Source organism: Gymnoscopelus microlampas (assembly GCF_963454915.1).
Source record: "Gymnoscopelus microlampas genome assembly, chromosome: 6".
Classification (NCBI taxonomy): domain Eukaryota; kingdom Metazoa; phylum Chordata; class Actinopteri; order Myctophiformes; family Myctophidae; genus Gymnoscopelus; species Gymnoscopelus microlampas.
Window position 1 is genome coordinate 32,489,113 of NC_139943.1, and position 25,184 is coordinate 32,514,296.

Consider the following 25,184-nt stretch of genomic DNA (forward strand, 5'->3'; position numbering starts at 1 on the left):
ATGTTATTATAAATCCAGCTGCTCCGCAAATGTAAACTTTGCTCCATCCGCAAAGTAGAGTGTGAAAACACATAGAAATGATGCCTTTCAGGTTGGAGCTATTACTGCCTCTTGGACACCTTCAGCTCGTACGTATTTAACACTTGCTTGATTTTCCTTTGCATCAAGGCATCCCACGCTCAAATATTTACATTAGAAAATTGTCAAGCCATTGAACCAAGACATTTGAAAATGAATGTGCCTGCTGAAGTATACAGTCATTTATGCTAGATTGTGATTATTGGGTGAAACCCTGTGCTTCAAAGAGTGAGATATTTGTTTTATGTTTAAGCATTATTTAACAAGCTCATGTAATATGGAATGGTTATTTCCTCTCTTTGTAAAGCCATGGCATTGCATTGTAGTTCAACTCTTTACCGTTATTTTCTTTTTATATATAATTCATGTAAGGCATTATCTTTCAGAAAACATTTTACATTACTTTACTAATCATACGATCAAACATGAACTTTTATAATGGAGTTGATTGCTGATCAGAGGACTCCTGATGCGCAGCTGGAGTTTAGATCTGTTGTAGTGAACCCGAGCTGGTGGCTATGCTGGTCGGTTGCTCTAATCTCTTTGAGCTGTGATTGGTCAAGCTGCAAAGCCCCTAGAAGTCCACTGTCTTTCCGTCTGCTGCTGTCGCTCATCAAGCTACATGCAACATACCTCCATTCTCCCAGGACAGAGCAATGTGTCTCTCTTTCTCTAAAAAGGTTAAAGAAACTGCTGCACACACAATAGGGCTGTAGTACTCGAGTCTGATCTGGGACTCTCAAGTCCGGTCTAGTCCGGATTTTGTTATCTTTTTGTTTTCTACCGAGATCAGTCAAGTGCATTACAATGCAACCATTTTACTGTGTCCCTCCCCTTATAAGAGAGCTGTCTGTGGTGCTTGTAGACAGCTGTCTCGTTAAGTACCGGAACACATCTGATGCATGCTGCGTGCATGCACATGGTTATGTTATGTTTCTGTAACCGCTATTCCTACTGTGGTAAGTTTACATACATTAATCAACTATAACTGACCACATCAAATGTTACACTGACCTTATGAATAGTTTCGTCATGTTGAGTCTAAACATAATATGATGATATGAAACATCATGGCCACGGTCATAGCGCAGCAGCACACCTTTTATTGTTGACAGACCGTTGTCTTCGGCAGCCTGACAGAGACACTCCACCTCTGTCCCTCTCTAGGCTATATTGTTTTTTAACACAAGCTCCAAACTCTGCTTATGTTTACTAAGCATGTGAGGGTGTAGATGCTGGTGCACAAACATGCTTAAAATGTGTAACATTTCTCTATACGCTAGGCATTGATTTCTACAAGGAGGTGGGTAGCATATGTGACCCATTATGCAGTAGATAGGAGTTAAATACAAATTTAGAATCTTCACACACTGCATCCCTCACTTAAAAGTAAAAACTGAAAGTGGTGTGTAAATATGAAGTAAATGCATTAATATCAAGGCAGGTTTACTTCTCCAGGGGTAGAAAATAGTCATTTCAAGCCTGAATTGAAAGAAATGAATCACTAAATTGATTATAGAATGTATTCAGGCAATCTGCAGTTGCACGTGCATCAGTCTTTCCATAGCAATATGAGATAATGTTTTGGAGATTTAATTCTCTCTGGTCTTTCTCTCTCATCTGTTCTCTATCTATTCTTTACCTTTTTTCTCCAGTTCCATGACTTCTCTCCTTTTCCCCGTTGCGGTCAGGCCACACACAGCCAGTCTGTGGTGCATTCTGTAGGACTGTTATTTCTACACATATAAACTGTGTGTAATGAATGAGTGCTTGTCCTGCCCAGTCAGCCTTGACCAGCAGGACATTTACACTTTGACAGGAAGACACATGAAGTTGAAGGAATACCACCAGTGTCTCATGTTTGTGGTTTATGGATTATAGATTATAATTTAATGTTAGATAGGGTCTGTGCCTTGGAGAACATCTTTATGTGTGAGGTAAATGAGATATTTTTGTGTGGAGAGAATTCTGCAGAACTTATTGAAACAATAATGACAAAATGTCTGATTCTCGTCTCTCAGGGGCAGAAGACGGAAGCAGAAAAATACTTTCTGAAAGCCATCCAACTAGATCCAACGAAAGGCAATTGTTACATGCATTACGGTAAGTGTTGATCAGTGTGTTTAGTAATTTTATTAATGTTTTGCATTTGTGCAGGATATACATAGCATTGATGCAATCAATAATTTAGTGACAGCTGATTATCAGATTGAGATATACTGGTTTAAAAAGCATCTACCTATGCCGATCTGTCTTTATGCTTTTTGCTGTGCTCAGAAATAGACTAAAACATTGATGAGAGCTACTTCTATAAATACCAACAAGAATCCTTTAAGATCCATGATGTTAGATGATAAACAATTTCACGGTTAATATAAAATGTATACACAGACTGTCTGAGTGAAACATTTCCTCCTGTTCAGCAAATCACCCAAGTTGAAATTCTTATTCAATTTTACCAGTAAAATGAGTGGAACCAACATTTTTATCAATGTCGGTGAATGTTTTGCTATACGATTCAAGGAATAACTTTTATGTGTCAGAATCAATTCCATTAGAACTTGTAAGTTGAGTATCTCCAGTCTCAGTACAACCCGTAACGTGGAGCTGCTGCGTGCAGAAGTCACGGTTTGAAGTCTCTCTCTCCGGTCTAAAGGCCTGCAGCCACGGCTTCCATTTCATCCACAGTTATTAAGGAAAATATGCTTAGTCTCGCTCGCTGGTTTGGGAGCCTGGTACAGTGGTGAGGCTAACCAAAATCAACACGGTGTTAATTCCTTTCTAAACCTGGCCTTTTCCAAGAGGTCTGCCCGGGGTTCAGGGCCCTGTAAGGGCTCCGTAATCCCATCTCATTAGCAGGGTCTACAAAGGTCCACCATGACAGCCAGCCACGCCCTTCCTCAGACATTCCAAGCCATATTCTCCTTAAAGAAACATTCCTATCAAGATGAACTAATTTGAACAAATGGGGGGTTGAGTGATGGTCAAGGAGCGATGGAGCACAGCGTTCATATCTAGTGTTTCACTGAATCATTACGAGGACAGACGAGGCTGCACATCCACCTGGGCCAAAGACAACACTCCCTCCTCTCCTCCATGCGGATCCCGCATTATTTCGAACGGTGATCAGAGGTGGAAGGAGTAGACCTACTCTGATTTACAACAAGTAGAAATACTCAGTAGATCGGCTAATAGCCGAAATATAAAATAGCCGTTAGGTGGTTAATGTGTGTTTTTTATTACAATCTAAATCTGCAAAGTAACTAGTAACTAAAGATGTCAAATAATTGTAGTGTAATAAAAAGTACAATATTTTATGGACCAAAAGTATAAAGTATCGAAAAATGGAAATTAAAAGTACCTCAAAATTGTACTTGAGTACTGTACTTGAGTAAATGTACTGTACTTGTTACTTTCCACCAATGCTCCAGGGATCACTAACAGTGATGTCGTTCTCTCCCCTCGGCCCCGCCAGGTCAGTTTCTGTTGGAAGAGTCGCGGCCGCGGGAAGCGGCAGAGATGGCGGAGAAAGCGGCCCACCTCGATGGCGGGGAGTTTGATGTGGTCTTCAGCGCGGCCCACATGCTCAGGTGAGTGTATCTGACGAGACACCGACCAACTCCAGAGGTTTCTCCTTTTAAGAAAACTAATGTACGAACTTCCTTCGCCTCCTCCCGCACCTGCACAAAGACACATTATGGATGACTATTGTGTAGAATAGATTAAATGGATGGGCCACACAGTTTTCCATGCCTTCCTGGGTGGGGGTTGTTGGGGAGGGTGGTAGAGCTTGAGGAAGGGAGGTTTGTTGTCTGTACGTTTTATCCTGGGGGCTTTCAGCACTCCACAGCCCATGATTTACTGGACGTTCCTTGTAATCCTCCCCTCATGCTGCAGTGCTGCCAGGGAGCTGCTTGTCTGCCCTAGCAGCCCTATTCTAGGGCTACCGCTCAGTGGAAATAGCCGATTTGCAGCTTGTAGATCGGCTATTTTCAGCGAAGATATAAGGGTCCTAGTATGAAGCACTTGGGAATCTGGTCAACAAAGTATTGGGTTTATTGGTTAATGCTGCTACTGCACATGGTCGTGTATGTTTTCTCTCTCCCTCTCTCTCTGTCTCTCTCGCTCTCTCATACTTCATCCCTCCCTCCTCTCCATCTCTCTCACCATGCTATTTCTGGCTCCTCTGTGGAAGTCTGTTTCCAAATCACAACAAGGTTCAGCTGAGTGGAAGTCTTAGTATGAGTGCTTCTTGTAACCCGCAAACCCTTGTGTTCCTTGGGAACACGAGGCCAAGAGTGGAAATGTGCGCATACGGCCATGTACCACTTCACAGCACGCTGCCACACAGACTGACTGAAAGACAAATCAGCGGCGATGTGATTATATTGAGAGCCGTTCCGTAATTTAAATGTGATGATGGTTTACAGTTTCAGAACATCAGCTGCCTGTAGAGAGGAAACAGCTTGATTCGGTGTCCTGAACCACGACTGTCTTGTGTCTGTCTTGTATGTTTACTACTAGACTGGTGGTTCTCACAGTGTGGGCCGGGGACCCCCAGGCGGCCCCCAGCAAAATGAGGAACAGTTTAAACACTTTTTGTGAGCTTGTAGATCGGTTATTTTCTAAGTAGTAAGTTGTAGTAGTAATAGTAGTAGTAGTAATAGCGGTCGTAGAGCAGTGGTTTTCAACCTTTTTCATATCATGGCATATGAGCCACGGACCACCATTTGATTAGATTTAGCCTCTCCGACCCAAGACTTATAATGTTTTGTTTTCGTTGGATAAGATTTTGTCCCCAGTTCCATGCTGTATTGATGCTGGTACAATAGGAGAGATAACAGGCAAACTTGATCAAAATAACAATTCTTCTACATTCTCTAATTGTGTAGACTTCTTGTAAATTAAGTAATGCAGATGTTTAACAATAATTTAACTCTTGAGAGCGTAAGATGAAACCAAATGTTTCATTTTACCTTCTCAAGAGTTAAAGATCTACATAAGGGTCCATTTGGCTACCAACTCTCCCATCATTTAGCTGGGGACCACCTGGAACCCCCTCAAGGACCACTGGTGGTCCCCGGACCACTGGTTGAGAACCACTGTCGTAGAGTAGTCGTAGTAGTTGTTGTTGCTGCAGCATTTCCCTGTCCTCCTAACACCGTTTGTTCCTATTCACAATCTTCTCTACAGAGCAGCGATTCTCAACCTGCGGACCGCATAGGATTTTGTAAATGGTTTAAAGAAACTATAACATTAAAATAAAGAGTCATGGTAAAACCTTGAAAATTACCACCTGACCATTAAGGCTGCTGTGTTAAGTGGTCAGATAGGTGGGCCGTGAATGCTTTCAACATTTTCAAGTGGGCCCTGATCCAGAAAAGGTTGGGAAGCTCTGCTATAGAGAGTCCCCTTCCAGTGCTCCAGACCCCCCGGCAGATAAAGAGAGGCCTCTGGCCCCTCTCCACTGCCTGGCATGGGGTCTCACATCTTCGCAGCTCATGTTCTTTATGTGTTTGTCTTGGACACGGACACGGGAAGACCCTGGGTTGTTGGGGAAGCAAGTGAATCTGCACGGGGGAAGGAGAGAGATTAAAAGGAGGGGCAGAGACCCCTCAGATGTGCAAAACGTCTCTTATTGCCCTTTGGGGCCTTTCGTCACTGACAGGTTTGCTTCCTTGCACCCCCTCTTCTTTAAACAATCAGCATATTATGTCAAAGCGGGTCTTGCCTGTAGGCCAGAGGTGGGACAAGGAAGGCAGGCTCAGAGTTAAAGCCCAAGGGAACGTTCTAATGCTTTCCTTTAAGGGTTTAAATCCATTTGAGCCGGAAAAATATAGACTAGGATGTCATGACACTTTTCACACAGTCCATAAATGCGCATAAAGCAAGAAAAGGGCATCAATAGACCGTAGAAGACCAGTTCCAGACTCTTCATCTGTGTTTGTCCCTTCCTTTCCAAGACATGGTTTTAATGTCATCGTTGGTGAAGTGTATTATAGTAGCCTGTCATGATTTTAGCCCTGATGATTACATAATCTGTCTGTGCAGACCACAAACTCTATGATTAAAAAATGGCTAACTTTGTAATGTCAGCAGTAATCCAGAGAGACTGATGGCATCTCTTGCAATTTAGTCCTGCCCCTGCAAGTATTGTGAATGCTGTTGTTCAGAAGGTTTTCTTTCCCCTGTACTTTTTCTTGCTGTTTGGACAGCAGATTGCACAGCTCCAGCTGCCATGCAAATATCTGATTGTTGTTTTAAAATACAGTTTTCTCATTTAGGCATTATTATGTCCTGAGTAACGTCTGGCCTGAGCGACGCTGTCGATGATTTGTGCGTGTGTGCATCTGCTGTGGGGTTAATAAAGCATCCTGCGATTACTAGACGTCAGGGCAGGAAGAACGGTGGCTGGGTCGCTGATTTGAAATACGGTCGAGTGCGTTTCATCCAGGGAGTTGTTTTGATTCACTCAAGATGCTTATTTTATTTTCCATCTGTCTCGTCCTCCCACTGCTCTTCGTTGCTGTCGGGTGCAAACCTTGTATATCCAAAAGTGTCGCTTTTCAGGATATGGAACTTCTTATTTAATCACAAGCTCTTGTTGACACTTTTTGTTCGTTAAATATTTATAAAACCAATGGAAAGACTAAACCAATTTCACTTTACTTTACTTTTTTACTTTAGCTATTTTGTTAAGACTGTATATTAAGGTCGGTATATAATGCATTATAATCACATTCAGAATGCATTTTATGTGCTTATAAGGCATTATTGTTTATAATCATGCATAACAACTTATAACAAGGTTTATGAAGTATTATAAGTGCTGGTCATAATGCATTATAAGCTCAGCGGAACAGCACATTATAACTACCAGGCATCACTTACTTGAAGGTTGTGTCTATAATGTATTATAATCACATTTATAATGCATTATAATGCACTTGTAAGGCTCCATAACACTTTCAAGTGTAAGTGTCATAAATGGTTATAGTTATGCATAACAACTTATAACAAACTAAGTTATGGTAGTTTTAATGTGCTGTTCCACTGAGCTTATAATGCATTATAGAACCAACCTTTAAGTAAAGTGTTACCGCTACTTTTGCATTGCACTCTTGTACAATGAAGTAAGGCATTCATTTATGAAAAAAATACAAATAAAATAAAGAGTTGAAATATGGAGATACAAGGTTTCTGACCAACAGCAACGTCTTGTAGTCATGCAATTTTCCTTGCAGCTGTTTCTCCAGAGCTCTGGGTTCACACCCCGACACTGGTTTATGTTGCTGCATTTCATTGTCCTCTGGGTTCCCATTAGCCACAGTCAAAGCGGGTTAACTTAAAAGCAGGACCTATAAGGGTCCATTTTACACTTTAACCACCACATTAACCACTTACTCACCCTATACTTAGTTGACCATATTCCTAAGGGCTCTATACTAGGTCCCCTCCCGTTGTCGCTCTACTCTAAATATCTTAGCCAAAAATGGCTCATCTGCAAGCTCACATCGTGTCCGTTATGAGTTGCAGATCGGCTATTTTTGCAAAGTTACCCCCATTCAGACTTTCATAGGAGGCGTTGCAGCTCTGATGATACTGGTGAGGCGAATGGTGGGTTCAAATGTGAGAATAATATTTTCACGTTAGATTATTTCATTTCTGAAAATGAATATATATGTACTTTCACTGGACACAAGAACTTCACTGTCAAAGCAACAAATTCAGCAACTCAAGTTCATGTTTAAATATTTATCTCTGCTAGCAGCAAAGCACTAACTATGACATTGGCATTCCATCCAATTAGTCTGACACTTTGTTCCCAAACAACAACAACAAAAGATTGCCATCGAATTTACTCATGCTCCCCAGAGGAATTCTTCTTATGATCTCGATTTTTGTTTAGTTTTTGACCATGAAAAGATTTTTCAGTAAGGACTTATGGAACTTACAGACACATAAAGTAAATAAATGCCAACTGTCATGTATAGTGTAGAAGTGGAAAGCACATCAGAGAAATCGGTGAAGTTCACACACACACACACACACACACACACACACACACACACACACACACACACACACACACACACACACACACACACACACACACATATGTGTATGTATATATATATATATATATGTATGTATGTATGTGTATATGTATGTGTATATGTATGTATACATACATACATACATACATACATACATACATACATACATACATACATACATACATACATACATACATACATACATACATACACACATATACACATATACACATATACACATATATATATATAGTATTACTTCTGTCCAACTCTTGTGACTTCAGGGGTAAAGCATCCACGTACACGCTTCTCTTGACCAGCCAATAGCATTGAGGTTCGGCTGCAAATGTGCCCACATATGGAGCTTAAATGGCTCATTTGTTTTGAAAACGCAACAACAGTATCATGTGTCACTTCTTGGGAGTAATTTGTTTTATGTCTGCTGTGGATATCTGTGGTTTCTGCACATGCTTTTCTGCATTTGAAATAGAGGACTTGCTTACTACCGATTGATATTTAAGCCTCTAAAGAATCTCCAGGTGTCGAATATAAGATAGTAAATCTTCATCATCATCGCAGATACATGGCGATGATAAAAAAAACTTTTTTGAAAACACTGATTCTAGCTATTGACTATACAAGGACGTTTATTCATGACATATGCTAACGATTACATACAAAGCCAGCATTTACGGTGATCTGGTTGACCTGTATTGAAAGCTTCTCCTTTGTCGTGGATGCTGATCCCTTAATATGTCGAGACAACCTTAATGAACCTGCAGTTCTGAAGGCCTTGCTCTCTTTCATCAATAGGACCTAAGGGCCCCTCCCTAAGGGCCCCTCAGCCAGCCATCGCAACTCTGTCCTTGACATTGTCAAAGATAAACTGTTTGCAGTGAGACAATTGTTACCATCAGTGAAATGCATGCAGCTGCAGGTCGTGAAGGTCATTTCTGATTTACCAAAGTATTAATAAACATGAAAGCCAAGGGGAACAGTCAGCTTAATGTATAGCATAATAATGGAGGCAGAACAGTGAATTGTGAACAAAGATGCAAACAAAGTATAATGGAAAACATTCTTGTGTTGACTGCAGGTTTTATGACCACAGGCACTAAATACTTCAGGTCTCCAGGGATCTGTGCAGGCTTGTCCTGCTGTCCCTTTACCTTGCAGTATGGCTTATGTAACATATTTTTTGTCTATTTCTGCCTTTCCACACTCTTGTCTGGTCCCGACTTCATGATTATGCGTAAAGGTTGTTTGTTTGTTTTTTGTTCCAGTATGAGTCAAATATTGCTTGTACATCCTCAACTCCTCAGACTGAAGACCAGACACAAGTTACATTTTCCTGTCCAACTCCATTTTTGCTAGTTAAACGGTGCATAATCTGGGTGAAAAACAAGGGTCAAGGCACAAAAGGGTTGTATTTAGTCTCTTAATTAATCAAGAGATTTGTGTTCTGCATAACATGAATTAAACCAATCAGAGTGTCATCTCCTACTGAATGTATGAATTAGGTATGCATGCACCTTGGTGAATGTCTGTTTAAATGATGCATTGGGCAATTTTGAAAGAGAAGCAAACACAGTTCTGCTGAATAAACAGATCTGCTTGTGCGCAAACTGAATGTGCGTGACCATACGGGAGTAGCAGGAATAAAACAATATAATGATGTCAGGAGTCAGGGAAAACAAAAGTCTGCTGCTCATCAAAATCCCGTAATGTGTCCTCATTTATACAAATGATCCACAGGTCCATTAGGTTCCATTTGTACTCTCTCAGAGTTATGGGGGTCCTTGAAATTACAAAGTTTGAGAACCAATCCTCTAGTGTGAGAGATGGACAGCCAATTGGGATTGGCTCTCATTCTCCCTGCAGCGCCATCAGCTCACCCTTATTTTCTCAGTGACCCCTGAGCCCCAGTAAACACAAGGGCTCAAGGCCCTGTCTGAAGTTGGAGCAATAAAGATGAGTGATGATCACCCCTCCTCTGTTTTCCCTTTGCAGGCAAGCCAGTCTAAACGAAGCCGCAGAGAAGTACTATGGACAAGCAGCGAGTCTGAGACCTGATGTGAGTATTACTGCCCCCTGCAGGCTAATCAGCCCTATTATTATTCACCATGAAGGGACTTATTATCTCCGCCAGGCCAAAGGCCCGGGGATGTAGATTATGTTTTTGCCTCTGTGTCTGTCTGTCTGTCTGTCTGTCTGTCTGTCTGTCTGTCTGTCTGTTTGTGCGTGATTCTGGAGCTAATCTCGCAAACCACGTGACCGATCAGTGCCATATTTTTTGTATATGCAACCTATAGGCCAAATAAGTCATTACCGCTCCCCCCCTTTTATCGGCCTCATGTTGGCGCTATACCAACCCGGTTTATGTTTTGTCAGACTATTCTTCATTTAATGAATCTTTTCTCTCAAGTTGCAAGTTTTTTTTTTAATACCCTACTGAAATGTATGGAATCCAATGGCAAACAAACTATGTTATTCTTTGTAAAGTGTTTGGCAGTAATGTCAAGTGTAGGGTGAGTCATAGTCAATGTGCTTAACATGACAGACCACCGGTATGGTCCTTTAAGGCAGTGGTTCCCAACATTTTGTCTTGGGGGCCCCCCTTCTTACACCTGACAAAAGCTGAGACCCCCCCCCCCCCACACACACACACACACACACACTTACACACACACTTACACACACACACACACACACACACACACACACACACACACACACACACACACACACACACACACACACACACACACACACACACACACTTAAACACACTGTACTTCTCATACGACGAATAGTGAAAACAGCATGAGCTTGTAGATGAGCTATTTTTGAAAAAGTGGATGAAAGCAAGTTATGATTTTGTGTAACAAACCTCCAAACAGACATCAGCCCCCTATCCCCCCATGGCACCCCCCGAAAAGGGGCCTGCTGGACCCCAGGGTTGGGAAACACAGTTTTTTTGTTTGTTTTTTTTCTTAAATTTTTATCCCACGATTTTGTAAACCCATTTTTTACACCCAGTGCCAATTGTCTATGTAATCCTGGGAAACACTGGTTTAAGGAATCACAACCTGGGTGCTTTTTCTGGCCAATCATCCCCTCCATATTACTACCCCTGTCTATCTACTCACACTGGCTGCCATTGTCGGTGGGGTTCGCAGAGAGACGTGGCCTATACTTTTTTTCTAAGCTGCAGAGGTTTGTTTGTGCAGCATCCATCAGCGACTTCAAAGGAGAGGCCAGGGCAATTTTGAGGGCGGGTGGATTGAAAAGAATAATGATAATAACACTTAGTCACAGGGCTTTGGCAATGAAATGAACAGCGGCCAGTATTCCAGGACTCTTGACAGCCAGGACTTGTGTTGGTTGAAGTGGGGTCTGAGGTTGGGAGTAAAATATGTTTGACCTGCAGCTGTTCTGTTTGTTCCTTTATTCTGATTAGAAGAAGTCTTTTCAGTATTAATGGCCGGTGTGTATCTGGACACATGATACACAATAAAACACAATACAATCAAACTGTTGTATTTAATCTCCGGGAACGAGCGGACAATTGCCTCCATTTGAGGAATTTGCTGATGTAGTCCTAGGGCTAAGCGATATGACTTCAAATCAATGTCACGATTATTTCAAACATTTGTCTCGATTACGATTAACGAACAATTATAAAAAAGTGAAGAGTAGCAGATCGACAAGTATAATATCACATTATGTGGTTAATCGATTTAGTCTATTTTAAGAAATCCATAAAAAAACGTATTTAAAAAAAAAACTTTCTTCTTGATTATTCGGTTTGGTTCTAAATGTCAGTTTTGATATATTTGCGGTTAATTGCCCAGCCCTATTTAGTCCTATTCCGCCTAACCAGAGGAGCTAAATCCTATCAGATGCATCATGGTCTACAGCGGTCGCTCCTCACAAGGTGTACCATCTGTAGCATGAACGCCTGCCCTTCCAATTAGACAGGCTTCGCCTAAATGTCTATTTTGTGCCATTATGTAGACTTACGACCGTGTCATTCCATAACCCAACCTGTGTGTGTGAATCCTGTGTTTTATAGCCTCTGTTCCTTTATACGCCTGGCTAATATACTTCACATCTTGCTGCGTCCCCACTGCTACTTGCCAGCTTTGGGAAGGGTATGGAGGCTGGAGGGTCACGGAGTGACAAGAATGGTAAAAACTGAGGAACGCTGAGTGTTGCAGATGAAAGCTGTTGCAGGAAAAGGCAGTAGAATGTTGAAGAGTGCAGCGACGGGGGTGATAACTGAGTTGAGCCTCACAAGAGAACACTGGACTGGTGGTGGTGGGCGGTGGGTGGGGTGGGGTGGAGCAATGAAAGCTGGAAGCTTGTGAGAGTAGAGGAGGGAAAGCAAGACGAGGGAGGTGAGAGGTCCACATGGGCGGAGAGAGAAAGGGGGGGGGCAGAGCTTTTGAAGCTTTGCTACAGCTGCGCTGAGAGGAAAACCAGGAGTCTGTTGAATTCCTATGCAGAAGGAATCTACGCTCCACGCCACATGTGTTCCCCTCCCCTCTCCTCTCCTGTTAAAATACAGTAGACCAGCGGTTCTCAAAGTGGGGTTCAGGGACCCCCAGGGGCATAGCATCAAAATAGGTTTAACCGCTTTAACCCTACAGTATATACGTCTGCGATTTAAAAATAGCCGATCTACAAGCTCACAATGGTGTGAGCTTGTAGATCTGCTATCTTCTAAAAGTAAAATAAAATAAAATATTGAATATTTTTGGAAACATTTTAACAACAACAAATCTTGTACGGGGTTCCCTGGCACTAAATATTTTCAGATGGGGGTCTGCGCCCAAATGCATATTTAATTTGGGGGTCTTTGACATGAACATTTTTGAGAACCACCGGAGTAGACTATATATATTGAAAACAATGCTCTATGAGTCTGTGTAATGTCTCATGTGCACTGTTCAAAGACGATTGAAATAAACTAATTGATTGATTCCGGAGGATCTGAGAGAGAGCTTTGTTTAGCAACACGATGGTGTTTCCCTTCGTTAAGCCAAAGAACCCAAGGTCTGCCTCCCTCATTGACTTCCATCCCTGATTCATCTCTCTTAACAAGCAGTACAGATGGTTTGCATTTGTCTCTTCAAGACAGTCGAACTAAATTCACCCCAGAGATGTGTTTATACACAATGTCTGTACCACATCTCATCTATTCTGTAATAATAAAGCCTGCTTTATGACTTGTGCACGCCAAGTCCGTATCTTTCATCCAAAAACATTTTGCACTTTAAAGCTCATGTTTTGTACTGTGACAGTCTGGTCAAAATTATCTCCGTAATAGTTGCAGTTTCTCTGCATTTGCAGTAAGTTTGTATAGGATTGGTAGGTCAATATCCTTGACAATGGATAAAAACAAAAAAAGCCTAACAAAAATGTGAACCTGTTTTGTGCAAAGACCTTTACTAGTCTAAACAAGATCTGAAACTAAACAAAGAAAGAGCATGCTGTGTGCACAAATACATTTATTTCACCATCCATTTGCCAGCAATCTAAAAATCTGATAGCAGATTCATTTGATATAAAACATAGACAAGATCAGTGCTTCTCAAGGTTTCTTTTCTTTTTTTTTAGCTCTGGTATACTAGCATATTTCAATCCTTAAGGACCCCGCCTCCCCACAACAATATGTATAGATTTAGTAAGAAGCCATATCATTTATATACAACAATAATAATATTAATAATAATACTATTTAACGTTACTGATCTTAAAACCGGATTTATATCTAGTTGCATGCCAGTGTTGCACCCTGATCTACAGAGCTTGGAGATACTGTATGCTATTTTCGGTGCATGAGAAGCCCTTAACAGTCAATATTTCATTTCACGCTTGTCCCTACACTACGTGTATTCATTTAAAAGGTTTCTTAAATTGGATGGAATGATGAGATATTATTTAAACATACTTTTGATAGATTTAACAAAGGTACAAGATACAGTATATACTGTATATTTCTTTAACAGGCATTTTCCCTTTGACAACCTATATTTCTGCCATGGGAAACAGTGCTGATGAAACAGATGTATTTACTGTAAGAAGTTAGGACAGTAAAGACATCTAGGTGTGCATGAGCAACCTTCGAAGGTTCTGAGACTGCCCATAATAACTTAGTGTTGACGTCATTTTGTAGTTATAACCTACCCTATCCACACTAGGTCGGACGTCGGACGGTAATGTAAGAGTTAAATTAACGCTGAGAAAAAGACAAGTTGGGCCTAATGCATATCAAACTGGGGGTCCTCGAAATGAAAAAGGTTGAGAATCACTGCTATATGTTCCCATGGCGAGCAGGGTGTTACCTTCTGTGTGTCAGAGTGCTGAAACAGTAGCCAGCCACCATGAGGCTGTTTGTTCTTTGTGGTTAGAGTGACTCCATCCATGATGAATCAGGTTCCTCTGTGGCTGGACTGCATGGCTGCTAAACCGCATATCTCTGCAGACCAGTGTCCTTGGGTCGCCCTATTAGTGATGTCTGGGGAATACCCCCTCACACACGCTAGGAACCTCTCCAAGGCCATTGAAGGAACAATAACACATGATTCATATATGGCTCAAAACCATATATATATATATATATATATATATATATATATATATATATATATATATATATATACACAGTATATACATACATACACACAAATACGTTCATATGTATGTATGTATATATATATATATATATATATATATATATATATATATATATATATATATATATATATATATATTTGTTTAAAACATTTTAATATATCAACGAATCAACACAAAATATATATTTTTTAAATTCTATCAGCGACTACTGTACATCAATTAGCCTGATTAACTACTTAACCCCTACACTATTCTTCGTTGTAGAACAGTGTCGTGCATAAATAGCTGATCTACAAGCTCACAGTATTTCGCATTGCGTACGTATTTTTAGCTTGTACATCTACTATTTCCTGCATTTTCTAAAATCAATTATTTTATTCAATTTGATTAGTTTTTTTTTTAAAGTCGTACCCCTACATGTTGGTCTATACTTTTGGGTTGCATTTTTTCTAAGGTTAAAACAAAGAAAAGGAAAATAAAACACCTCGGAAAATGTATTCTGGAACCTTGTTTTGTGGTTTGACCCTCAATCACAGGTCAACTAGATGGAAGTTTATTACTTAAATGGTCCCAGAATGCCTCTTAACGACTGAAGTCAGGAATCCTGGCTCCTCCTGTGAACACTAAGTCAAACACGCAGAAAAGGTTTAAGTGTAGATATGCAGCCTGTGTGAGACTGAGAGAGCACGTCTGTGGTTACATTAGAACCCTGCTTTAAGATGAAATGGCAAGTGGTTTTCCATCTAGCAATTAAATGCTTTAACACACTTGAACTCAGTCAGCAAGACAGGGAGTATTGGTGGTGTCAGCCTTTACTTTGGCCACGGTATCTGTAGTGAATATATTTGTGTTATGTGTGTTGAGGGACGGACGGCCTCCCTCTAAGAGACAAGGGGATTATTCTGCAGAGTCTGTTTTGATTTATGAATCAATTTAATTTCCCCTATGAGAGGAGAAGCACTATTGTGCGTAGTTTTTCCCATTGAAATCCTCATGCATGGAGCATCAGTCATCTAAAGTTGACAGTGTGAAAACAGAGATGATGGGAGTGGACCGGGGCAGGACAGAGCGCGGCCACAGCTCTCTGTGTGGAGAAAGCAAGATGAATGTTCTCGCTACGTGAGAACTCCCTTGTACCATATTGATGACTGAACCTTCACTATGAAATATACAATATAATGCATGAATGGGTCAAATAGTCATCTGCTCAATCAAGCTTATTATTACATATCATAGCATATTATTACTATGCACATGCTTATTTATTAATTTATTAATTCGTTCATTAAGTTAAATTATAAAGAGTGCTTTTTTTATTATTCACTAGAATGATAGCGTCCCTGTGCTGGCTATGTCATAATAGGTGAACATTTTGTGGAAATAAGTTAACATTTAGCAAAAATGGCAGATCTGCAAGCTCAGTTCTGACATTTTCTTCCTGTCTGCACAGAAAGAAACTGTGCAGACTGTGCACACAGTGAACTGATGATTGGTTAAAGAGCAGTGAAGACTGGTGTTACACTGGTAAATGTCAAGATGCCATAATCATGTGACATTTCATGTGACAGTGAGCACGGCCCCATATAAATTCACAATTATTGGAAAAGGTCCCATTTTGATCATTCCACATTCATAACACAGCAATTGGCATGTTCTCAGTACAGCTCCTGCATTTATTGTGAAATCATCAGGCAATAGCAGCTTTACTACACAGCAATGTCCTGAGTGTTAATTTCCCTCTAAGGGTGTGGTCACACCGAACTTTAATTCTGCCTATGCGGGCGGATACTGCCAATGCTTTTCAATGGGAACGGAGCGTTTTTTGGCGGAATTCCTCGAATGGCAACAAACCGCTCCGTCCCCATTGAAAAGCATTGGCAGAATCCGCCCGCATATAGGCAGAATCAAAGTTTTTTGCGACCGCACCCTAAAAGTGTAAATGTCTACTCAGGTTTTTCTAAAATGGGGATCCGATGTGGCCACTCCCGGATATAGTGTGGCATGTATTCAATCAACAATCATTACCAAATTGTCCTGGTTTTCACCACAATTAAGATAATAATACTTATTTTGAGCACTTACATGGACGTTTATCATGTTTTGTTCTGTTGCCAAAAATCCAATTAGCAAAACACTAGCAGATCTACAAGATCACATGTCGCAGGAGCTGATCGGCTATTTTCACTATTTTTTAAATAGGGCTTAGTGGTTATAGGTCCCGGTTTGGGTTTCGTACTAATCTAGGAACCACTTCAAAGACATCTGTGGCTCCCGACAGGATGCAGGGACACACAGAGGACCACGACCCCCAAAAAACACTGTCCCACAGTCTGGAGGATCTGACCATCTAGCCCCAACAATAGCATGTCACACAAGGAATGCTGCATAGTCTCAGTAGATGAAACAATCCTCTACATGAAACAATCCTCTACTGCAGCCACTGTTTCATGTCAAGTGTCCCAAAATGACTACTTATTCTGTTGGTTTATGTAAGAAATTAACCCGCGCTGATATTTTGTCCACAGTTGGGGAACAATGGTCATGTGGCAATTGGTTTAGTTGAAATCATGCTGTGTACAAAAAAACAGAAATCTTTCTATTATTGAGCTTTTAAAGAAGACCTTTTCACCTTCCTACAGAAATGACAAAAATATTTCCCTATTTCTGTATTTAATTAACTTAGTTGAAAATTAAAATAGAAGTGTTATGTCATTAACAGTGAATGGCTTCAGTGACTGCATTCATCATGCAGCCTCTCTGGATCCAGCAACACTTTGGAATTGGAAGCATAAAAAACACAATGATTCCAATGTGTTGCTGGGTCCACACATACTGTACTGTAAAAGCACTTATGGTATCATTTACATAATTCATCTCTTCACTCATCCACAGCATGTGAATTCTCAGCCTCCGTATGTTGTAAAAAAAAAAAAAAAAGAAAAGAGAAGAAATGGGAATTTTTCATGCAATTATTTTACATATTTCAGCAGTTAAGACCTGCTGTCTGTTATGCAGCTAAATCACTGCTGAACGTCACTACCTTGCTTTATTTTCTTCTACTATTCGTCAAATCAGGGCACAGTGAATCTACAGCAAAGTGGGGTCCTTGAGGGGGTTCCAGGGGGTCCCCAGCGAAATTGGTTAATAATCAGTCTAACCAATTAACCCTATTTTATAGTTCAGCTATTCAGGAATAGCTATTCTATAAGCTCACAATGCTTTGCGAGGATATTTTATAATTTAGTTGAAAAATCTAAGAATTTAGAAAAATATATAATAATCTTGAAAATATTTCAAACAAATCTCCTCTTATGGCAGTCCCTGGCACAAAATCGTAGTCTTTTGCCTAATGCATATCAATTTGACCAGGGGGGGTCCCCAAATTATTTTGGGGGGTCCCCAGATGATTATCTTTAATGTGCAACATTGTTTTCTCACTCAACAGTAAACAAACCAACATACAATATAAGTTTATTCAGGGTATCTGCACATTTCTAAAGTAATTTAATGGCTTTTAAGACCTTTTTAATACCAAATTGGCCAAATTGTCAAATATTACATAAGAAACAGGCGGGGCGTCTGCTGGACTAGTGGTCCAGGCGCATACCACATGCTGGTAATCCAGCTTGACAGCGTGTCACGGGTTCAACTCGCGTTCCCGACGACCTTTGCTGTCAGCCTACTGTCCTGTCCAAATAAAGGCATAAAAGCCCAAAAAATATCTTAAAAAAAAAAAAAAAAAAAAAACAGGCAAACATTGTGAAAATATCCTAACTAAAAGCTCACAACGCCTGGCAGTGTGAGGCGTTGTGAGCTTGTAGTTCGGCTATTTTCACAACATTTATCTGCGGAACCAAGTCAAACTAAATGTATAGCCTACAATTCCAAGTGCTTGTCAGGGTGGGGGGTCCCCAGTTCAAATAATTATTATTTTGGGGGGTGGTGGCCTGAAAAGTTTGGGAACCCTTGGCCTAGGCCCTAGGTGAAATAACGGTAGACATGGACTCATGGTCTTGGTAACGATTCAAAGTCAGCTCATACTGTAAATGACCAGGTTGTCAGACACAGCCAGGAGGATCAAACGTGACAGTGATGAGGGGCGCCCCTCTCCAAAAGTTGAACTATTTTCTGCTTGAAGCGCCAAGGGCACTCCGCCAAAAAATGCTTGAGAGTATACTGAAACGCAATGCTCAGCACTGGGAAGAGGAGCACTCCAGCACGTCTTTACCATAGAAATGCATGGCACCAAGCCAGTGGCAGCTCAAAAACAATTTCTTTGGACATGGTCCCTTATGATAGCATGACACGTACTAATACAGTGTATACCAGTGGTTCCCAAAGTGGGGTCCGGAGGACCCCCAGCGGTCCTTGAGGGGGTTCCAGGGGGTCCCGAGCAAAATGTGTTAATACAGCATCACAATCATTTGAGCCCCTTTATCCACATTTTAAACGTTGGCTATCAAAAATAACAGATATACAAGCTCACAGCGCGTCACTTGGAAGGAGCGCCATTTTCACCGCCCCCCAAGGCAATTCTGTAGAACCAACACTAGAGGGCAATGCAAGCCGCGAGGCTTCCCAACCACAGTGCACTAACATATATGGCCCCGACCACACACACACACACACACGCACGTGCGCACACACATGCGCTCATGCTTTCAATTTAGTTTATTGATAAACCAAATTGAAAGCATAAAAATGATTTAGCTGCCATAGTCGGCGCGCCTCCGTCATGGACAATAACTATTATCACGTGCGTGTACGTGTGAACGCGTGTTCAGCGTTCCGCTAGCGTAGCTTCCTGGTTGCTATGTGGGGGGAACAACAAAAGCCAGGTCCGCCTCGCATCAAAGCCCCGCATCAAAGCTCTGCCTCGCGGCGCCGCGTCCTCCTCCTCCTCCTACTCCTCCTCCTCGCGAGCCTCGCGTAAAAAACCCTGCCTCGAAAAGCCCTGCCTCGCCCCGAAGCCCCGCGCCTAAAAACGAGCGCACCGTTTTCAATTTCCCTGGTTCTCCAATTTCCCTGTGACATATAAATGGGGCGGCAGTGGCTCAGTGAGGTTCCCAGTTCGATCCCGGGCTCCCCCAGAGTTAGTGTCGAAGTGTCCTTGAGCAAGACGCTGAACCCCTAATTGCTCCCGATGAGCAGGTTGGTGCCTTGCATGGTTTCCTCCGCCATCGATGTGAATGTAATGCAACATCTATGTAAAGTGCTTTGGATAAAAGCGCTATAAAAATGCACCATTGATCATTTTACAATGTAATGAGTAACGTAAGTTCTGAAAATGACCCTTATCTGTCCTGTGGTCCGCAGTACCCCGCAGCGCTGATGAACCTCGGAGCCATCCTCCACCTCAACGGCAAACTGCACGAGGCGGAGGCCAATTACCTTCGAGCGCTTCAGCTGAAGCCGGACGACGCCATCACCCAGTCCAACCTGCGCAAGCTGTGGAACATCATGGAGAAGCAGGGCTTGAGGATCACCACAGCGCCCTGAGCTCCCCAGTACCACCTGCCCCACCATCTGTGTGCCAGGCCGGGGGAAAGGACACGCCACGCCACCCCTGACCAGAGGGGATGTATGGATATGAAGGAGATTGTTTGTTCAGGGGAGACATGCCTATATACTGTGCAGCAGCTCTTCTAATGACTGCAGAGTCCTGCACTTCAGGCCAGCCTCTCTCCTCTGAGGATCCACTGACATTACCACACACTATTTGGATTTTCTCCAATTCGCTCCGAAATGTGTGCTTTCACAGGCACCATGTTTTAATTTAAATTTTAAATAGAGCACTTAAACCTGGAGTGAGGCCATAGGTACAGCAATGAAGGATTGTGGCAAATTCGGGTTTGTTTTAAATGAGCAACCGTGGCTTAAAAGTCGTATTTTAGGGTTGGAATTTGTTCGAGGCCTGTGCAAGAAAAATAATGAGAGGGGATAGAATGACATCCCAGAGCATCGTACTAAGAAGCAGGTCAGTGCACAAGCGTTTTCACCAACCATTTTAATGAAGCTCTTGATCTAATGAAAATTTAAGTGTAATTCAGACTGCTGTGATTTTTCACTGCAGCGTCCTATGGTTACATTTATGCTCCGTCGCATGACGGAAATTAGCAGACATACACAATGCATCGCGGATGCGATGCGTTGTGAGCTTGAAGGTCTACTATTTTCAGCGTGTGATACCGTTGTACGACAAAGTATAAATCGGGCTTAAAACGGTTTCGTCTCGTTGCGAATCTTTGGTCTGAATTAGGCCTTATAATCACTGAAGTCTGTACATGATGGGAATCGTGGTTATGGTTTTATTAACGGAGTTGTTCTTTTTTGTTTGTTTGTTTGTTTGTTTTGTCCAATTTGACACAATGAAGGGGAATCCATGCAGTTACATTTTGACATTTCCAAACTGTCTTTTTACTTGTTTGTGTATTCTTTTCAGGTGCTCACTTGTTTGTTTTCTTTGCTAATGAGATTACACAAACTCTGATGTAGAAAGCATCATTGAGATACAGTATGAATAATAACGCTATTATTGTAAACCAGATGTAGCAGAGCTTTTTGAAAACTTCGGAGAAATTAGAAAAAGGGAATCAACTGGTTGAACTTTTCTTAAGATGGGTGAAGCCACTACACATTTCAACACCAACCGGCTGTTCAAAGTGCAACCTTGTCAGGTTTTTTGGGGGCCAGGAAGCCACAGTATTGTTCAAAGGAAGTGCTAATGCAGTGGTTCTCAAACTGGGGTCCAGGGACCCTCAGGGTAGCCCAAATACATCCTCGCAGGTCTGTAACTCTGAGAGTTATGGGGATCCTTGATATTAAAAAGTTTGAGAACCACTGTGCTAATGTATTTAGTTTCAGTGTTTGTCTCGGAATCTCCATCAGTGTAGCATGCCGGTGTCTCTGGAATCCGTTACGTCTCAACTGGATTCTTGTTCACGCAATGGTATGGAGTACATCTCAGGCACCATGACTTCCTGCTTCTACACAGTGGTCATGGAAACGTCATTTGTGCGTCTTGTGGATCAACTAACAACAGCACTTCCATGGAACAGCTGAGGGATTTGTTAAAATGTCTCATCAGTTTTTTTAAATGTTCATTTTCTTTGTGTTTGTATAAAATGAATCTTAATATATAGCAACGTCGTGTACATTAATCGGTAAATCAAGCAGCAGCAGAGTAGCCAGGCTCGTTGCTTCTAACAGAAGCTCCGTTCCCTGCAAGTTCCAATGTGTTGGATGAAGTGAAGCAGCGATTCCCAACCTGTGGCGCAAGTGGGCCCCCAAATAATTGGTAAAACACTATGATTTTACTCATAATATAACGGTCACAGTATTTCTTCTTTAAAACCTTGAAAACCTTCATTGTGATACAGATAAATAGGAACTTAAAGTGTACTACATTAGTTCCATTGATCCAAGTTGGAACGCAATCGATTGACTGATCCATACAATAAACATAATCTGATAATGTACGCGGCCCACCCATCTGACCATTTAACACATGCATTGGGCTATTATGTGGTCAGATGGGTGGGCTGCGAACGCTTTCAAGATTTCCAAGTGGGCCCTGATCCAGAAAAGGTTGGGAACCACTGAAGTCAAGTATTTCCTCTTATAAAAAAAACAACACCACCTCATCACTCCTCTCCTATTAGTTTCAAACAATGGCTCCATGATGTAAATATTCTGTGTCATTAACATTGTTTGCTGTCATCAACTTAACGGGCAGTGTCCGACAGCACCTTTCCACGCGTAAGAAGAAGATATATATTTTGTGAAAGTAAAAAAAAATGTTGTCATGTTATTACACAAAACGCTCACCGATTATCTGTGTTGTTAGTTTTAAGTTATTTCTTTGTGTTACATTGGCAACAGAAACAGCTGGCACTGTGTTTCATGTGTATAGTGACAGAACTTTAGTTGATGTGATGTGCTCACGTCTCACTCTTCTCACGACTGAAAAATAAGGTTATACTGTATGTATTGTACACAATACCCATTACCCATAAATACTGATACAGAATAAGACTGAATATAGGCAGTGATTTGCTATATTTCCCTTTCTCGTACACATGCACCTTCCCCTTAGCTCCCAAGGTCAATATGCTTTATATGGAGATAATATTATGATAGTTGCCTTGTTCTTTCACCAACAGAAGGAACGTGTCAGTATTTCCCACACCACGGTACGTGATATTTAAATGTGTGTTTAAGTCAGTGGTTCTCAAAGGGGCGTCCAGGGACCCCCAGGGGTGCGTGATGGGGTTCGAAATGATTGATATATAGTAGTTAGGGAACAAATGGACCCTTACCGGTCTGTTACTCTGAGAGTGTACAAATTGATCATTTGTGAACCACTGGTTGAAGTCACAACACAACTGGGCATCTGTGTGATTACTGGCTGTTTGAACAAACAGTCGGATGTTAATGTTTACTGGCTGGTGTCATGGTTACTGGTCCTGATGTGAGTCAACACTGATCTGTATTTTGGCGATGGTGCTCACTATAACTGTGGATGTACACTAAGATGGTCACAAAACCTGTTCCTCCATCACACCTTTCACTCCCTGCAGTCAACGGTTATAGAGGACCGAAGAAAGACATGAAAAACCACAACTTTTTTCCCTTTCAAAACCATAGACTTTTTTTTAGAATCACATAATATAAAAACGGTGTAAAAAAAAAAAGAAGAGAAAGATAAAGTTGAATTAATACTGCGTGATACCCAGAAGTAGCGTTGGAAAGCTTCAGTAGGAGATCACTTTCTCCACTGAAGCACGCCACACCCTGTCAAAAACACTCCACAGATTCCTTAGATTTCATGACAAATTATGACAGTGGGTGTTAACATTTTTGTTTGGTTGATGAAACAACTGAGAATTGACAACGCTACCCTCCTACAGAAAGAAAATATCCAATGCAACAGGACGTGACGTCGCTTATGAGCGCCAGTGGCGCTGGGAGGCTTGATTGATTGATTGAATTTATTTGGTGATGAAACGAAAGGGCACATCAGCACTTCCTGAAATGACAACAACACACAATATCACAGAGGATAAAAACATAGTAAAGCCCTAAGGCATGAGCAATGAAAGATGTTATTAGGTCATTTCTAAGCCTGAGTACGAATCAGTTGATTCTTCGCAACCATAGTAAAAAGCCAGGAGTAATTTTTCTGTTTTTGGAACGTTATTATATTCCCATGATTTAAAAAAAAATCTATGGGATTTTTGAATGGGAAAAAATCTTCATGACGCAGGGGTTGTGGTTTTGATGTCAGGATTCTGGTACACTATGCCAGCGATTCCCAACCTGTGGGCCGGGGCTCACTGTGGACTATGAGGATATTGCAAGTGGGCCCTCAAAAATTCACCCTTCAGATTTGTATTATAAAATAACATCAATACATGAGTTCTCATTGTGAAACCGATAAATAATAACAAAGTATACTCTGTTACTTTCGTTGATCCATGTTGGAACATAATCAATTGATTGATTATTAAAATAAACATGCTCAAAATGCCCAGCTGACCATTAAGTGATCAGATGTGTAGACTGCGAATGCTTTCGAGATTTTCGAAGTGGGCCCTGATCCAGAAAAGGTTGGGAAAAACTGCTCTATGCTGATGATATCCTCCTGTGTATAAAGTGTTTACATACACTTATCATTGTTCTTACGTGAGTGAAGATGGGGGGGGGAAGAAATGTGTGTTTCACTCTGTGTCTCTGCTCAGGGATCTCAAGTGGTGGGTTATTGCAGAAATGTGTTCACAGAGAGTTTACTAAATTAAAAGAATTTATTTTTGAAAGTTGTTGTATTTGTATAAATTATCAAGATTTGTAGCCGCTCCTCTTTTTTGTAATATAAGAATGAACAATGTGCCAGAATCGACTTGTTTTCTTTCCCAATGTTTGCTTTTTTCCACAATAAATGGATGGTGTTCTGCTTTCGTTTTTGTCCCTATGCATTTATCAAGATGACATTCCATATGATATGACCTCATGCATGTCATATTAGATCCTCAACATTTAGCAGTATCCAAACTTTGTGCAGTATTGAAAAGTGATGGCCGGAGTGCGGGTGGCAGGCGCGTTCGTGTTCATGTAGCCTAGTATTTGGATGAAGGGTGTATCACCCCCGGCCTGATTTACAGGCCCAGTCTGTGCCTGACCATAGATGACAGGGAGGCACCATAGGAAGCACCATAGATTACAGGGGGGCACCATAGGAAGCACCATAGATGACAGGAGGAACCTTAGGAAGCACGATAGATGACAGGGAAGCACCGTAATACCAAAATAATAACTCTGTAGTGGAGTAAAAAGTACAACATCTGCCTCTGAGATAGATGCAGTATAAAGTATGAACATTTTTAAATAAAGTACTTCAAAATTGTATTG

General features: G+C 41.3%; 1 protein-coding gene across 1 annotated transcript in view; it reads left to right on the top strand.

Annotated features, from left to right (window-relative positions):
• The window catches only part of LOC311046656 (protein O-mannosyl-transferase TMTC2-like), a 114,754-nt gene extending 90,024 nt beyond the window's left edge, over nt 1-24,730 (top strand). Inside the window, exons 9-12 of the mRNA XM_084059137.1 lie at nt 2,100-2,181; nt 3,554-3,668; nt 10,146-10,209; nt 20,094-24,730. Of these exons, the coding sequence (XP_083915263.1) occupies nt 2,100-2,181; nt 3,554-3,668; nt 10,146-10,209; nt 20,094-20,276 (444 nt within the window). The 3' untranslated portion in view covers nt 20,277-24,730. The remainder of the gene's footprint in view (nt 1-2,099; nt 2,182-3,553; nt 3,669-10,145; nt 10,210-20,093) is intronic.
• The last annotated feature ends 454 nt before the right edge of the window (nt 24,731-25,184 follow it).